This window comes from Ceratotherium simum, chromosome 9 (assembly GCF_057802395.1).
Source record: "Ceratotherium simum simum isolate JZ-2026a chromosome 9, ASM5780239v1, whole genome shotgun sequence".
NCBI classification, from domain to species: domain Eukaryota; kingdom Metazoa; phylum Chordata; class Mammalia; order Perissodactyla; family Rhinocerotidae; genus Ceratotherium; species Ceratotherium simum.
The window spans coordinates 52,287,951-52,305,969 of NC_141908.1; the positions used below are offsets into that span (position 1 = coordinate 52,287,951).

The 18,019-nt window shown below is 40.6% G+C and overlaps 1 protein-coding gene across 2 annotated transcripts in view; it reads left to right on the top strand.

Moving 5' to 3' along the window:
- Positions 1-18,019, top strand: part of RAPGEF4 (Rap guanine nucleotide exchange factor 4) — a 295,468-nt gene that overhangs the window by 61,949 nt on the left and 215,500 nt on the right. For both annotated transcript variants that reach the window (XM_087435400.1, XM_087435399.1), the window contains exon 4: positions 8,160-8,306. In XM_087435400.1, coding sequence (XP_087291526.1) covers positions 8,160-8,306 — 147 coding nt within the window. The remainder of the gene's footprint in view (positions 1-8,159; positions 8,307-18,019) is intronic.

Sequence of the window (18,019 nt, forward strand, 5' to 3'; positions counted from 1 at the left end):
AAAAGTATAAAATTTTTCCAGTCAGATGAAAGAATAATTTCTGATGGCTGCTGACTGAATAAACGTTCATGCTGTAAAATAGAGAATGGGATGGTTTATTAATTCGTTAAAACTTCTACATCGCTATAACAGATGCTGTTTAAAGTGTTAGTATTTACCTAATGCAACGCACAGTGGTTAAAATTAGACCTCTTTTGAAATCCTCTCTGCCACTTAATTGCTGTGCTGTGTGACCTTAGGCAAGTTAGATTACCTATAGGTTGGGGACACTAGTTCCTACCTTAACTAAGGTAAAGTGTATAAAGCACTTACTACAGAGCCTGGCATAGAGCAGGGGTTCCGTGCTTTTTATTACTATTTCGGGAAAGAAAAGTTGGTTGTCTAGAGTGGAATGCTGTTGGTTGCGATGCCTGCAATGCAGTCATTTTGTCACAAGAGGTCAGTGCTAGAACAGAAAAAGGAGGAAAGGCACTTGGCGCTAGAAGCACTAGAAATGGCAAGAAGTTGAACAATATTGTTCAGCCATTTCATGGGATCGGAGAATCTGGGCTGCACTTGGCCTCGGTCATCCCTGTATTCGTCCTCGTATCTGTCTCCCTGAAATTCTCTGGCAATTTTTAGCCCAGTTTTGGAAAGCGATCTTTTACTGGTTCTTCCCCCAAAATAAAATAATGGGCTTTTATTTACCCTCTCTTTGTCTCTTCAACAAAGATGTGTTTAAGTGTTGCATTTTTGTTTATAAAATTTGAAGTGCAGACATGTTTCTCAGTAAGATGGGTGTCTCTATCTTTCTGTCTTTGCCTGTCTGATTCTCCCACTGACTCTCATTTCATCCCATTATTTCCAGACAGAAAACATCACAGTCATCAGGAAACATTTTCTGAACACATTTATTGAGCCCATAAAACATGAAAGGTGCCAATCCCCAGCGGTTGTTTGTAATCTCTTACTACTTGTCTGTGCTCGGGTCATGCTATTTGTTAGAAGCTGATCAGGAGTTTATTTAGCATCCTGAACGTTGCATCTGCAGACTGTATTTAGTTTTGTTGCCATGTAATTCTTTGTTTGGGTGGATGCGAGATTGAGCCACAGTGCAGGACAGACTGGCTCTCTGCTGTAATGGGCTGGCCTCCTTGATTCGGTTATCAGAATGCTAATGCTAGTCCATTCTCATCGAAACTTCCCGCAGCCAGTTTGCCTGATCTTGTTAAGCTATGTCTCATACTGATTCCAGAGAAGTGCTCTGAAAGTAACAGACATGCCATGGCTGTTTGTTAGAAAAAAACACATTCTACTTAATCATTTTGCCTTCACGCTTGGCAATAAATCCTTTTGACAGCACATACAATCTAATGTCTTGACAAATTCAGAGACTAGGCTCCATTAAATTTTTATTTTTTAAAAGGACTTGGAGCACTCAGTAAATTCTAGGGCTGAATTCAAGCTCATGAAATAAATGCAGGCACTACCAAACTTAATGGGAAGTATTGCCTCTAAGCCTAAAATAAAAATTGTAAAAATACTTGCTTTGTAAGAATTTGTATTTCAGGGTCTACACACTTAAAGGACCAATTTTTTCCTCGAGGTTAACCCAACGTGGATCCAAAACAATAATTATGCCATGAGACATTTAACTCTTCTTGAGCCATTAGTATGGAAGTGAGTTAAATATGCATAATAAAAAGATCTGATACCCCTTGAAGTTACTTGACAATTAGAAAAAAGTCTTTATATACTTAACGCAGAGAATTCTTAGGTCTATTTTATTGATTATTAGTTATTTTAAATTTCATCAGAATGTCTGTAACTCGTGTAAGTTGGATTTCAGCAGATGCTTATAGACATTATTTACAAGGCCCATGTTTGTTAGTTTGGATATCAATGACACATAACCATTGGCTTTCTTAACGCCATTCTCATTTTCATACCGTAGAAATGTTTATAATGAAACAAACAAATACAATGCCTCATATGAGAACGCTTGCTTTAAGAAAACCCAGTATCAGGGCCGGCCCTGTGGTTTAGTGGTTAAGTGCGCACGCTCCGCTCCTGGTGGCCTGGGTTCGGATCCCAGGCACGCACCGATGCACCGCTTGTCTGGCCGTGAGGCGGCGTCCCACATACAGCAACTAGAGGGATGTGCAACTATGACATACAGCTATCTACTGGGGCTGTGGGGAGGAAAGGGGGAAAAAAAAGGAGGAGGATTGGCAATAGATGTTAGCTCAGGGCCCGTCTTCCTCAGCAAAAAGAGAAGGATTAGTATGGATGTTAGCTCAGGGCTGATCTTCCTCACAAAAAAAAAGAAAAGAAAAGAAAACCCAGTATACCTTACTTCAGACATACAAAGCAGACAAATTAAGGGGTGATTAGTTGCAGTACAGAAGGATTCTTTGATTTACAGCAGGAGAGTTCTTTTGAAAACAAGCTCCCCCAGAGAGCTGAAGTGTTTTGCAGATCATTCAAACCACTTGACATCCAGACTGGGGGACAGAGAAACTTGGAATTTAAGTGTTGAAACGCCATTGTTAATTGAAGATTAACACAAGAATAATATAGAATATTAGATAATATTAGATAATATAGAATATTAGATAATAGATAAATAATAATAGAATCTATTATTATTTAAATAATAGAAAAACATAATTTGCTTTTTAGAAATGTAGGTACCCTATACATGTATGTAAATACGGCTGAGTCAGAAATAATACTTTCTATTATTTATGGAGCACCTACTATGTACCAGGAATCATATAGGACTCTGTGTATATATTATTTTATTTATAGTGCATCCTGTTAATAATCTTATAAAAGATTGTGCCCATTTCATAAATGAGGATACTGAGGCAACTGGGAACATTCTACCCAAAGGGCTAGTAATTGGCAGAGAAGAGTTTTGAGTCTAGGTCTACAGGGCTGGTACTTTTCTCACTGAGCTGCTTCCAGGGGTCGTTCCTGCTAAGCATCGAGTGTGCTGACTCTGGGTGCCTCTAGCTGTGTGTCCTTTGCCTGATGCCCCCTGCCTTTCATTGCAGTGGCATTGTTGACATCTTTGTTAACTGACCTAATACTAACTTTTATGAATGGAGATAACCAGACCCCACCTATCCCACTGAACCACATATTGTGCCAAGGTATTGCTCGTGACTTCAGTTGGTGCCTAGCTGGGCAGAGGAGGAGAACCTGGAAACTGGGGGCTGCCCGGAGTGGAGGTGGGAACTATCTAGAGGGCATATTCAGGTGGTGCTGGGCAGGACATGGAGAGGAAGCTGAACGTTGGAGCAAAACAGCCCCCAGGTTAGTATGGTGAAGGGCCGAGGCAGGTCTCACAAGTGGTAACATGAGGGGGCATGGCTTGGTGATGGGCAGGGAGTCAGGAAGCAGGCCCAGTGATGGAGGTGGGCAGCCGGGCAGCCTGACGGAGAGGCCCGGCATTAGAAGGAAGCCAGAGAAGAATGGGGGCCCAGCAAGGGCTGTCAGAACAAGATGGTTGGCCACTTTCAGAAGAATTAGGATACCAGGCAGGTTCTCAAGGCAGAGATGCAGAAAGAGAGAAACTCAGTTTCTCCAACCAAGGTAGGAGCTCCATTATGAGAATTGGGGCACAGGATCAGAGTAGGAAAAGCAGAAATGCTGCTGTGATTCTTAGTTTCTGGCTTATGACTGCTTACATTTCTCCTAATGAGGAAGAGGATTGGTGCCCCAGCTTGGAAGGGATTTGATCATCTAGGTGAGGGTCAAATGGACCCCAATGTTGGAATTGGGGAGTTAGAGGGGCAGCAATGCCAAATGTTGTATATTTTCCTGACGATTTGGACTTACTAGGTATTCAATAAATACATAGATTGGCTGATTGAAAAAAGAACCTGTATGGATTCTCTATAGGTTAGGTCGGAGGAAGAAACCAGATGACGTGTCAGTGATGTGCTATCAATAATTCTTGTTTTGAGAGCCCATCACCCCTAGTTATATAGTAGAATTGGCCTCAGCGACCCAGTATGCTTTACTAACACTATGAGATCTTCCCACATGTCACAAGGGATACTGCACTTACGATGTGTCTGATGCAAAGCACTAAGTGATAAGCTGGTCTCTGTCCCTGTTACAGAAGTCCCTTTGGGAATGCTGGTTCAGCCCAGTACCTCCCCAGAGGTCTCAGTGTAACTGAGGGCTCACAGCCATGTTTGGCTAACCCACTCTCTTGTTTTGGATTTCCCCAGAAGCTGACCTGAAGACAAAGATTTGGCTACAAATGGTTTTTTTTGAGATGACCCTAGGAAGCATTGTAAGGGAGTGGGGAAGTGAGAGCAGGAATGAAGCCAAGTCAATACAAAAAGTGTGTTAACAGGATTTCCACTGTGGGCAACTGGCTCACTCCTTCAGGGGACCCTCTAAGACATTGTGTAGGGTTAGGAAGCTCCTATTTAACCTCCTACTCTCATGCCTCCTTGGTGGATGTTGCACTGTACAGGCATTAACTACCCAGCAACCTGCCCTCAGGTGGAGCCACGCAGGTGGCCGAGAGAGGAAGCTGTAGTATGTATGGGAACTGTCCAGAAAGCTACAAATGACTTCCGGGGTGGGGGGGGATCTGGCAGGATTCCAGCAGCATCTGCTAAACCCACCATCATATATTGAAGACATTCAAGTTTTTTTTTGTTTTTCGGGGAGTTTTTTTTGGTGAGGATGATTGACCCTGAGCTAACATCTGTTGCCAATCTTCCTCTTTTTCCTTGAGGAAGATTGTCGCTGAGCTAACATCTGTACCAGTCTTTCTCTATTTTATATGCAGGACGCTGCCACAGCCTGGCTTAACAAGCGGTGTGTGGGTCCGCGCCCAGGATCTGAACCTGCGAACCCCGGGCTGCCGAAGTGGAGCATGTGAACTTAACCACTATGCCACTGGGCCAGCCCTGACATTCAAGTTTTTAAACCTTCTTTTCATATTTGAAAGTCCTCAAAATACATTGCCATCTTGTCACAAAACAGGACATTCCTTCACTGTTGTTAATGTTTCATAGTTCTTGAGTAGGTGTTGATTGCTTTCTTCAGTCTCTATGTCACTAAATATTTTCTTTCAGGTAGCCTTTCTGAACACTAATTTGCAAATGAGCAGAAAATAAAACAGTCCTTATTAAATTAGTATTGAGGGGGATGGCCCTGTGGCCTAGTGGTTAAGTTCAGTGCACTCCGCTTTGCAGCCCAAATTCAGTTCCCGCGTGGGGACCTACAGTACTCATTGGTAGCCATGCTGTGGTAGTGACCCACATACAAAATAGAAGAAGATTGACACAGATGTTGGCTCAGGGCCAATCTTCCCCAAGCAAAAAGAGGAAGATTGGCAACAGATGTTAGCTCGGGGCTGATCTTCCTCAGCAAAAATAAATAAATAAATAAATAAGTATTGAGACATGAATAGATCTCTTGAGTATGTGTAAGCTTAAAAGAAATAGTAATGTTACATTCAGAAATGGACAGTTTCAGCCACAGGCAAAGACATGTGTGAAGTATATTTACAGGGGTTCAGGCTTGGAATTCTGACCTATAGGGATCTAGTTAGATGGTAGCGTGGACCAAAATAAGATGCTCTCACCACATTGATTCACATTCATCCCGTTCATATTTATCCTGCCTTTCAACGTACATACTGAGCAACGTATACTGGTTCTGCTAAATGAGAGAACATTTGAATGTAAATTTCTTAATTTGACAATTATTTTCTAAGCACATTGCAAGGCCCTGCCTGGAATTCAGATAAGGCCAGCGCCCATGGGCTATGGAGACGTGATTAGTGTTTAGAGTGAAGATGTTCTTAGGACCTTCCACTTCCCTGTGCCCAGTTATCCCAGTGCCCAATCCATACCTCCCACATCCAGTCAGATTTCTAAGTGTATTTGTCCTAAAAATACTCTGAGTCTGCTGAAAGTCAAGTTTGAACTTGCGAGTAATACTCCTTTCAAGTGAGGATTTACGGTCCTAATTTCAAGATCACATCTTGTATTTGTGACTCCCTGTCTGTAAATTTGAGTGGGTCAAGTACGAAGGAGGAAATGTGTGAAGGACTGATCCCACACTCAGTTCTGGTAGGAGAGTGTGGGTTCCTGGAAATGAGCCTGGGTGCTGGTCAAATGACCGAGGCCAGGTGCCTCTCCTTCCAGAGGTCCTGACACAGTGAGCTACACTGACCAGTGCAGTTGGCAATACTAACATGGCTCAATTTTGTTATATGTGATAACGCTTGGGTAATGTTAACTCTCCAGGGGCAGTGCAAGAATCATTTCCACCTTTTGTCTTTTGTTCACTAGCAAGGAGACAGGCTCATGTGACTTTCACAGCCTGTTTCTTTCTTTGTATACCTATTGATGACAAACTACATGTGTCAGGAATAGGAAGTGAGAAAGGAGAAGACTATTTAATCCATAAAAATCTACAACTAGCTCATAAGTAACAGATCTTCATAGTTCTTTTGCATTAAAATTTGCAGATAACCTTAGATATTTAAGCTACGTGAATAGTGGCAGAAGTAATATTATGGCCCATCCCTGTCAAGTTCTAAAATAGAATTTTATACTGGAAAGTACAAATTAGGTAAAAGAATCCTTTCTGAAGGGTTCAGATGATAAAAAAAAAAAATGTAATAGCTAGTGGGATTCTCAAGGGGAACCTGATATTCCAGAGAATTTTTGAAAGTGTATGACTTACCATAATCCATGTTGTGTTTTTACTAGAATTTGAAAATTACTCAGAAGTACCTAACTCACTGAGTATTGATATTTCAGTTCTGGGATATTTTTCTGAGTCAATTTGTTTGCAACTGCCTTTCTGGAAAATTTATTAGCAAGCTATTCTTCTGTCTCCCCCTGATCTTTCATTCTTTTTTGAGATATTATTGATTTTATTTTCCAGAACATAATTTTATATGTGTGCAGAAGCAATTTGCTATGGTTCAGGGGACTGGATTCTTATGGGCATTTGTCTTAGTAATGTGATTAGAGTCACTAACTTGATCTTAATAACATTTGTCTATTATCGTGTATTAGACGCGTGAAAGGAAAACTGCTTTCTAACTCAGAGGAGTACTCTTGTGTATCTCCCTTCATTGATAATGCCCTGCAAAATTAATGTCAAGGTGATTTCGAGTGGCTATTTGCATTATTTGAGACTAGTTAGGATTAAATACAAGTAGTATCACCAATGTTGCATACAGAGAGGAAATTACTTTTTTTAGTACACCTTAAGAAACTTTTAAATCATTGATTCACAACATTTTATAAACTAGCCACAGTGCACTGCATCCGAAGCTGTTTTTTCTCTGTTGTGGCTGCAGGAGGCAGCATCATACAAAGAGCATGGAATCTACAGTCTGATAGCCATGGTTAGAATCTGACTCCGTTACTTATTATCTGCGTGAACTAGAGCCATCTGAATCAATCACTCTGACCCTCAATTTCTTCATGCTTTCAGGACAGACTGACACAATAGCAGGCCTATTCCAGTTTCCTGTTTAAATATTGTAACTGCATCCTTTCACTAAAAAAACTCAGTTCGTTTTCACAAGATTTGCCCCCTTTTTTCTTAAAGCAGAGAGTAGTCATATAAAAAGATAACCCTGTCCACAAAAAGACTTTCACAAGCTTGTTGCTAGTAGCTTTATTCATAATATCTCCAAACTAGAAACAACCCAAGTGTCCACCAATAGGAGAATGGATAAGCAATCGTGGCATATCCATCCCGTGGAAAATTACTCGTCAGTAAGAGGAAAAAACCACTGATCCGTGCAACAACATAGATGGATCTTACAGACATTATGTTGAGCCAAAGATGCCAGAAACCGAAGAGGGCATATTGTCTGACTCCTTTTACATGAACTTCTAAAACCGGCAAAATTCCTGTATAGTGATAGAAATCACATCAATTACCTCTGAAAGGAGGGTTTGACTGAAAAGGAGCATGAGGGAACTTTTGGGAGTGATAGAAACGTTATGTCTTAATTTGAGTGGTGATTACACGGTGTATATATTTGTCAAAATTTGTTGAACTGTGCAATCGAATTGAATGTTTTATTGTGCACAGATTATACTTCAGTTCAAAGAAAAGACAACTCACCTACTGGTTAAATGTTTAATTTTCTAATGACCAGTTTTTGGGATTCTCAGGATGCAGTGACCATCTGTACTCTGGGAATCGGGACAGCCTTTGGAGAGTCCATTCTGGACAACACACCCCGCCATGCGACCATCGTTACCAGGGAGAGCAGCGAACTGCTCCGCATCGAGCAGAAGGACTTCCAGGCGCTATGGGAGGTGAGCCCCAAGGCTTCTTTGTCAATTAATGTAGAGGCAGAAAAGAAAGGGAGCTGCCACGTGGATAATGGCATTACAGTCAAGCCTTAATGTGTTCTGTTCCAAGCCCGTGGATGGAATTTAATTTTCAAAACTTGTTTTTGAAATGAGTGACTGAAAAAGCCATTTTGACACAAGACATCCTTTTTTTTTTTTTTTTTAATTTAGTGCTTGCTCAATTTTCTATAGTTTGACATACCTTATAATTATTTCTTGAATGACCATAGAGTGTTTTATGTATTTCCTCCCTCCTGTTCCACAGATGTATTCTTAACCAGGGAACAAAATACTTTGACATTTTCTTTTGCATTTTAAAAATCATCATTGACATGTTCCCTGGTAAAGTGGAATGAATGGGGTTAACATCTGCTTCTTTAAATGCTTTTAAAAATGATGTGCCCTGTAATAAGGTGTGGGAAATGAGGGACATAAAGATGTCTGGTTACTTGCCAACTTCAAAATGCATAGGTGGCACAGCAGTGGATGGATGCTCCTGGCCCTGGGAGCTCGTGCATTTCCCGCTGCTTACCAGCGCCCCTTGGGGTACTGCACTCGTGTACAAGAAGTATGGGGAATAAATCATCTTATATGCTATAATGGCAAATGGAGTACTTAGAAAGGCCCAGCCAAGGCTTGCATCTTTTATGCTTATTCCCTTTTCAGTTCTTCAAGCTTCTGTTTTAACCTGTAGTTGTTCCTTGTTTTTGTCTGTGGTTCAGCATGCCCAAGTGTTAACCCATCGAGCTGGCAAGCTTCGTCACTTGTCCCAGTGTGGGTAAGATTTTAAACTTGATCTAAAAAGAGTTTCGTGTAATCAAATAGTTTCCCCCAGAGCCAAACAAATGACAGATGCATTAAGGGAGCAGACCGGCAGGTGAATGAGTAGTGCTTTGCCTTAAAAGTCCTGCAAAGCCTTGGAAGGCCTTGGTGGTGAAACCTGTTACTTTTATTCTTGGCAGTAGTGAATAAATGGCGGGGTTACTTGTTTGAAATGCTCCTCTTAGAAAATATTAAAGAGCTCCAGCTGCTCTGTAAAGTTCAGAGACAAAAGCTAGTTTTCGGAAGGCAAAGCTGAAGTAGGTTTGCATGAGGTGTGTGTGGAGAGGTTTTCTATCAATTAAAAGGCACCAAGCTTGAGGCAAATAAGCCGTTTTTTGGATCTTTCATTTTAAAAGGTAAACTGTAAAGACTTTTCCAAAAAGAAAATTTGGGAAACTGGTTTAAGAACAAAAATGATTTCTACCGGGGATGTGTGTCGTTATAATTGCTTTTTTCTATGATGACTTATTCAAGTTGCTGATCAAGGATGGTTTGTGGAAATATTTAAAAATTTATTTTCATTAGGAGCCCTCAGTGCTGTGAAGGAAGTTCCTGAGAAGTTGCTACCTGTGAACATTTTTAAAAAATGTATTATTAAAAAAATGTTCAAACATACAGAAAATCAAAAAGGATGCTGTAATGCACACCCATACACCCCCACTTAGTTCGGCAGCTGTTAACCTGTAGCCACATCTGCTTCATCTTTGTTTTTTGCTGAACCACTTTAATGTAAATGACAAACTTCATGACATTTCATCCTAAACATTCAGCATGTATCTCCAGAAAATTAGAACATCTTGCTACAAACCCATAATATGATTATTTCACCTATAAAACTAAAGATAATATCCTACTGTTACCTAATACTCAGTCCACAGTTCAAATTTCCCCATAAGTATCCATCAATAAATAAATATTTATTCCATAAATATCTTTTATATCTGTTTTATTTCAAACCAGGCTCAAATAAAGAACTAGGTATTACATATGATGGTTATCTCTCAGTCAGTCCTTCTCTCCCCCTCCCACCTTTCTCTCTCTCTCTTTCTCTCTCCCTCTCTCCCCATGGCATTGACTTGTTATAAAGGCCACGTCAGTTTCTCCCAAATTCGAGATTTGCCTGATTATTTTCTCATGGTATCTTTTTTGTACCTCCAACCCAGGAGTTCCTATACATGGAAGTTAGAGCTAAAAGGTTGATTAGATCAAGTGGAGAATTTTTGGCAAGAAAACATCACAGGTGATACTGAGTACGTGAGGTGATACTGGATGCCTCACGCTTAGTGATGCGTTAGTTATTAAACGGAAATTATTAAATGAGGGTATTGGTCTTGAGGGTGGTCCTTGGTATCCCAAACCTTGCCACATGATTTTGCGGCTCAGCGGGTCCAACCCCCCATCTGAAACCTCAGAGCATAATTTCTGGTCTCCTCTGCCAGTGGCTTATGTGAGCTGAAAAGGATGCATAGAGTTTTAGTCTGACCTCTTATTTTACAGATGGGGGACTGGAGCCTCAAAGTGAGTAAGAGGTTAGTCAGATACTTCATTTTATTTGCCTGTTCATACAATTAAGTACAGAGTGCAAATTAGGTGCTCAATCAGCGTTTCAACTGGCTAAAGTGAAAATGCAAGAAATTCCATTATCCAGCAAGCTATGTAAAGCAGAACTTTATTAATGGACACATTTGTGCATATGCAGTATATGATCCTCCTAAGAAACTGTTACATTCTAAATTACCTTCTGAATAAAAAAGATTGTCTTATGTTTGTTCTTCTGTTCATTTATTATCTCCTGTGTGTCAGGTATGGTTATAGCAGTGAGCAAGTTTGACAGAGCTCCTGCTCTCTGAGCCAGGACTTCTGTTCTACTTGGAGGAGAAAGAAAATAAGCTAATAAGTCAATAATATTATTTCAGAGTATAATATATCATTATTATTAAATAAATTTTATTTCTATTCTTTGAATATGGCTGATTCATAGATGGCATATGTAGCACTAATCTGCTAGCAAAAAATTTGATAACCAGAACATCTATTCCTTGATTATGTCAGACAGCAGAGTTTATAATTTAGCCATTCATTACACTGGTAGATAATATCTGTTAGCAAAATTAAGACCCAAGCTCTACTGTCAGCTGAAATCTAAGTTAGATCTGTCAGCCAAATATCAAAGGGGAAGGATTATGTAGGGGAAGATTACATAGCTTCAGGATTCAAGTAAAAGTTTCATTGAACCATGAGACTGCAGAAAGAAGGCAGCAGAAAGCAAAACTGGGTAATGCCTCTTCCGTTGACAAGGTAAGAAGCTCAGTGTTAGGCCGTAGGTTCCGAATAGTAAAAATTAGATAACCTGAACTATGGGTCTCAATTTGCATGTTCGTCTTATTTGACTACTTCCTTTTGAGGAATGTCACAGTGGGCCCATTAGAGGGCAAGCACTCTCATTTTTAGCTTTGTCTTTTATCAATGCCCTTGATGTCACTTAAAGGGGCTGAAGGATAAAACATGAGGACCAGGATTCTGAGTTACTTCTAACTCTGAAAATTATGGTCCCTAATCACTAACAGGTAGCACGGTCTAAAAGTAGCTCTTTAATAGGCTGAGCAAATAGTCAATTTTACTCTTACACTTGGGACTTTCATGGCAACACAAAGCTAGGGAATCTTGCTTTCTTTCTGGACCAAAGGCAAGTTTCCTCGGCTCTCGACTGATACACACTCAGAGAACTACATGTGAGATTTTGAAATTCTATTCAGTTTCATCCCAAATACCTTTTGCTTTATATTGTTTATTATGTTGTAAGTCAAACTGGTAGCATTCAGAGTATTTAAAAATAAATTATAGTCATAAATGTGACCAGAAGCATTATTCAATAGTCTCTGCAAATACATCAAATAAAATAAATATTCCCCAAGATGTAACAGAGATAGCAGCTTGATGCTTTTCTTTGTACCCTGTATCTTTCCTAATGACAACTACTTTCTTCCCTCCTCCCTTTCTGTGTTTCACTTGCCAATTTATGGTCAGATCTGAAGGCGCTGGGTTGCTCCATCTTAAAGTCAGGTCATAAATGAATTACAGTGAATTTATTTAGAGTTGATCAATAATACTTCCCTCTTTTCACACCTCCTTGATATTAAAACTTAACAAAATATATTAACCAGGTATAAAACATCTGATTTTTCAGTAGTATCTCCGGGTGGGGGGAGAGACAAAGGAGATAGTTATGTTTCTGAATTTCATTCGGAAGAAAATTAATTTAAAAGTCTTAGAATACCATTTTTAGTTCTTGAGACAATTATAATTTAAACTCTTTGACACTAGTGGCATTGTATACCCTCAGTAAGGAAGTTAGATGGCAAAGTAGTTAAGGGTAGGTGTGGGAGTTTTAAGCCAGTTATTAATAGTCGATCCAAGATTATGGGTATTTATGATTGCTGGTGGCTCTTGGAATGAATAAAGAACTGATGTATTGTCCAATTCCCTGAATTTCTTCTCAGCACATATAGTATAAGAAGGTTTCCAATGGTTAGAACAACAAGGAGAGGTTTTCTGGTTTTCTTCCTCACTCTGTCTAACGTTGTGTCTGTATGAAGATGCTTTCAGCTTTGCATCATGTTTTGACATCTTTCCGTGGAATATTCCAAATACGTGAAATGGAATGAGGAGATGGGTCCACTGGGTTCAGAGAAGCAGATTAGAGAGGGACTCTCAGTCAAATTCATAAAAGACACTACTAAGAGGTCCTTGAACTAGTGGCCTACTGCCTGTTTACCTGTGTTCCAATTGCAGGAATATCATTCTGGCCAAAAACTTTCCTTCGTTGTGAGCCGTGTTGGAGCATGTTCAAAATAAGAATACATATTTATGAATAAATCATTTGAAATTTAAGACAGCAATAAAACTACAGAGTCTTTAAAAATAGAAGCAATATTTTAAATTTGTAGTCTGACCTGCACCACAATAAAAGTGGTATCTTAGCTGCAGTTGTTACTCAGGAACTTCTTGGCACGTACAGTGATTTTATTCTAAACAGGGTGTACCATATCACAGAGAACCATTGCTCTGACTTAATGATTGATTCAGTAGTTTATTCCCCCAGATCTGTCTACGGCCTCAGTAAATATTGTTAACTGACTGAAAATCTATTTCATGCTTTATGAGATATGAAACTGAATAGTAAAAATAAGAAATAAGTGCATGTTTCTGCCTTAGGAAAAGAATGCAATTTCTAAACAGGAATGTTTCTAAGGGTAATGAATATTGTTGGAGAAATATTTTTACATCTGTCTCTATTTCCTAATTTTCAAAGTGTTTTATTTCTCGATTCTACCAGATATGTTAGCAGTTGTGGAACTGAAAGCCTTTTGGTTATTTCTATTTACTGCTTCTTTGGGGCGATGCGGGGAGAAAAAGCCTTTTCCATTAGTAATCTTTCAAGCCGCTATGAGAATAAGAATGATTGAAATAACAGCAGCTTAGTCTTTGCCGATGCACTTGAAAAACCATATTAGAATAATATACCTCTCAGAGGCGTCTGCTCCTGCTTGAACAGACTTGATGTTCCTATCTGTCTTATGCTGTCAGAAAAATTAAAGCTGAATACTTAAAACATAATATCTCAGAACATAGAAATCTCAGAAGTCTTTTGGCAGGGTTTTATTGCTTCATTTAGTGTGCAATGTCAGGTTGTTTTGCTTTCTCATTAATGGTAGGCTTTCCAGGCGGAGTGGTATTTCAGGTGAACGTCTAGTGGTCCTGGGTATTGAGGTAGGAGTGCACGACCCATCCTCAGAGAGGCCGCCCCTTGCCTGCCTGCTAATGCACAGGAACCCGCACCCTCCTCTGAGGGTTCGCTGGAGCCTAAAAGCCCAGGGACCTGCCTTCTCCCAAGTCAGAAGCCTGTGCTTACTTTCGGCAACTGTGGAGCTTGTACTGTCCAGTTACTTCCCAGGCCAGAAACTTGCATCAAAGGGCTAAGAAAAATACATCCAAAAATAAACATGAAAGCCAAGACTTCATGCCAGGAACTCCAGCCACACACATCCTGTTGGCTGGTTCTCTCGCCTCTCTCCTCACAGTTCTGATTCTTTTAAACCAAGCGGAAGCCTGCTGTGATGACTTGGACCTTATGTCTGTGCCAGGGTCTCACTCCTCTGTCCTCAAGCTTTTCCATGGAGTTGTGAAATGATTCGAATCCAGAAAGGAAGGGAGTGAAGTTATTAGGAGGTAGCTAAAGTTAAAAAATATATAGATAGGAAGTCTTTTCCTATTGCCTTTGACTGCCTATGCTTTTCTGGAGAACACCAGCACCAGCTTTCTCTCTGTGGACTGAGATCTTCTTAACAGTGATAGATACAAACAGGGAATTACCGGCAATGAAGGTGTGTTTTGCTGTTCAAATCAAGGACAGGTATTCACTGGATGTCTGAGAACTTTGAGAGACGGCAAAAGAAGGACGCATGCCCTACAAGGTCAGAATGGATCTTTTTTTATTCTTTGGTGGGGAAATATTACCTGTCACGGTTTGCATTTTGGTTTGGGGAATTATACTCTAAAACATCTCTGGCTTTTCTAATTATGTTCCACCAGACCTAAACATGTACCATGGCACTGTCATAATCTGATTTCAGCTTTATTTGTGGGGTGTGTGTGTGTAGGGTGGGAGTGGTGTCTCATCTTTTTCTGATTGTGAAAGATATGTTTGTTTAGCCTGATGATCTTAAATATGTTTCTAGAAGATAAAGATAGTTGTTCATATGAGGCAGAGTTACATTTATCACATGAATATTAAATATATGTATTTATCTGGTGACGTATTTGAATGGCATATATTAAAAATAAATCTTGGGCAAGGAAACAGATTGAGAGTGATGGTATTTCATCCCCTGGACACCCGGTGGCGTCCAGGGGTGTCTCGCCTGCGGCTCTCAGACTATCTGAAGTCCTTAGTGTTTATGGGAATTCTGTTACATTATTGATGACTTGAAGTCTGACCAGCTCCACAAGCTATGATCTCACTATTTCTCAGAAGATGATCAGGGGGTCTGAACAGATCAAGGCTTGGCTGGCAGGTGCCAGGAATGCCCAGATGCTGTGGGTAGGCCTGTTGGCTGGGTGCTATAAGCAGTAGTCATTCCTTCTTAGCTGGTGCTCATTCCAGGAGTGTGCAGTGGATACTCAGGTCTTTTAGCAGGTGCTGTTAACAGAAGTTTTGAAATTCCTCCCATGGCCATGCATTTGCCAGCAAGCCATTGACACCTCACCACCCCCCTTCTCCCCTACACTTTGTCCTTCAGTGGCCTCTTGGCTCTCTCAGCTAACCTACTGGGCTGCGTGCCTGCTAAAGAACTGCTTGACTCACTGTTAATTGATGCCACTTTGAAAATTTCATTTCTAAGAAGCTTCTGTCTTATTCAACAAACATACTTGGTTTCCACCATGTGGAGGTACAAAAGGTACCATGTCTGTCTTTCTGGTTGACAATCTGATGAAGACAGACAAGTGTAAACACACATCACCCTGATACAAGACAACTTGAAAAGTACTGTGAGAAAGATACAGTGTGCTGAAGGACATATGGGGCGGGGCAGGGAGAGATTCATTGCCACCCAGGGTATCATTTCATCCAAAGGCAAAGAGATCTGGTGGTGAATTCTTGTGTGGCTAACAAGGCTGTTTTTCAGCATCCCTGCAGGATTGGGGTCAGTTAACCAAATTATAGCATTTGAGGCAGCCTTGTCCCGAGAGACTGACCACACAGAAGAGGAGGGCTTCTGTGCTTGTGTTGTGCTGTGTTCTGCTTTCTCCCCCCATGCTGGGCCCCGGGGCGGGCTTGGTTAGGGGTCCGCCTGCCCTCTGAGGGTGTCATGTGGTGTACTTCCAAATGCCCGGCTTTGTGTTTTGTTTGTTGTTCAGTCATCATCTGGAGAAATCCGCTCTGAGGTTTAATGGGTCCCCCAGGCAAAGGCAGTTGTAGTTGGGAAAACTTTAAGAACTTGAGACTTTCAGAAGGAACTCGTGGTATGGACTAGGGGATATTGTTAAGCTCTTTATGTGAAGGAAGCCCTGTGGTCATGAGACTTTCCTGTTCTTATCAGGCCAAATCCACTCCTGGGTAGTCTCCAGGCTGCTGCGGAGAGGTTAGGGCACAGTCACCGGGGCAGGGTGTCTGACACGGAGGAAGGAGCAGCAGGAAATCCTGTCACACTGTCAGCCGCTCTGAATTCCGTGGCCTTGCCCATGATTGCTCTCACTGACCCCAGTGTTTTGAGCTGGCTGGCCCAAACCAATAAATGCAAGACAGACTTTCTAAAGGCTATTGATGTGGTTGAGTGGTCTGGCCTGAAATTCTGATCTATTCCTGGTTTAAGCCAACTTTGCTGGATGACTTTCTGGAAAGCTCTCTAGCTTCTTGGGCCACCTATTTATAAAATAAAGATAACTTTACTTAAATCCCTCCTTGCTGACAGCAGTGGTCCAAGTTAATGTGGATTGATTACTTAGCTGCCTTATGAGTTGAAAAATTTAGTGGCCCCCCCCCACCTTGCCTTTTGGTTTGCAAATTCAAGAAGGCAGAGCCACAGATTATGTGAATGGAAAGGGTAAAGTATAGGCAACAGTTCATATTGTATCAAAATATATTATTTGAAAGGCAAGAAGAACTTTTTGGTACTTTTCGTCGTTTATAGTTATAGTTCTTAAAGCTGGGTCTGCATTAGAATTACCTGGGGAACTATTTAAAAATCCCATGTGTTGGCCCTCTCTAGACCAATGATACCAGAATCTCTAGAAGGTGGGACCTGGGCATCAGTAGCTTCCTAAAGCTCCCCAGGTGGATCTACTGGGCAGCCAGGGCTGAGAACTCCTGTCTTCCAGCGCTGGGCTTTGTGGTCCAGTGTGCCCCTGTGTACTTGCTGCTCCTGCATTTATGCCTGGGCAGCATCTTTGCCCCATCTAAGGCTCTATGGTTGAATAACATGTTTGTTCCTTACTAGCCTGTGTTAAATTTCCTAGTGTAATTATTCCTTCTCTCATATAGACATTCTACTTCCAAATTGGGGTTTCTGCCAGATTTAAGGAATAATGGTGATCGGTACTTTAGAGATAGAGTGAGGTGGGGTTTATTCAAGTCTTTGTGATTAGAAGTTGCCTATGTGGTCTGGTTATTCAAAATGTGAGAATCTGGTGCAAAATCAACCCCAAATTCTACCATCCTACAAGCACACATACTCTTAGTTGTCAAAACAATAGTGTCATCACACATCATGTAGCTCCTGGAAAATTCCACTGTACCCTTGTGAGAGAATGAGAGTGAAAAAGGCAAGTCATATCTTAGTATTATTATGAAAAGCATTTTGAACTCACAGACCCCCTGAGGATGTTGACATCCCCCACCTGTCCCTGGACTATACTTTGAGAATCACTTCTGTAAGATAAATCCCCAGGAAAAGAAATATTAGGTTGAAAGATATGAAAATTTTTATGGCTCTTGATAAATATGATCACTGTATTTCCAATAGCTTTTATTCTGCCACCAGGAGTATGAGTATGCCTGTTACATCTAGCCTTGGTCAGCATGACCATTATGTATTTTTTCCATTATATTAGGCATCGTTATTGTCATTGTGTTTCTTTGATTACTGCTGGGATGATTGAGGTTTTCTTATATATGTCTTTACTAATTATATTTTCTCTTTCGGGACATGTTACTCATACATAGACTGGCATTTATCAATTTATATGAATGTTTTATTTATCAAGACATAATAATTCCAAATGATTGTTATAATTCCTGCAAATATTTTATCTTGGTATGTTTACTTTTCATTTTTCATAGTATGGAATGTACGTCA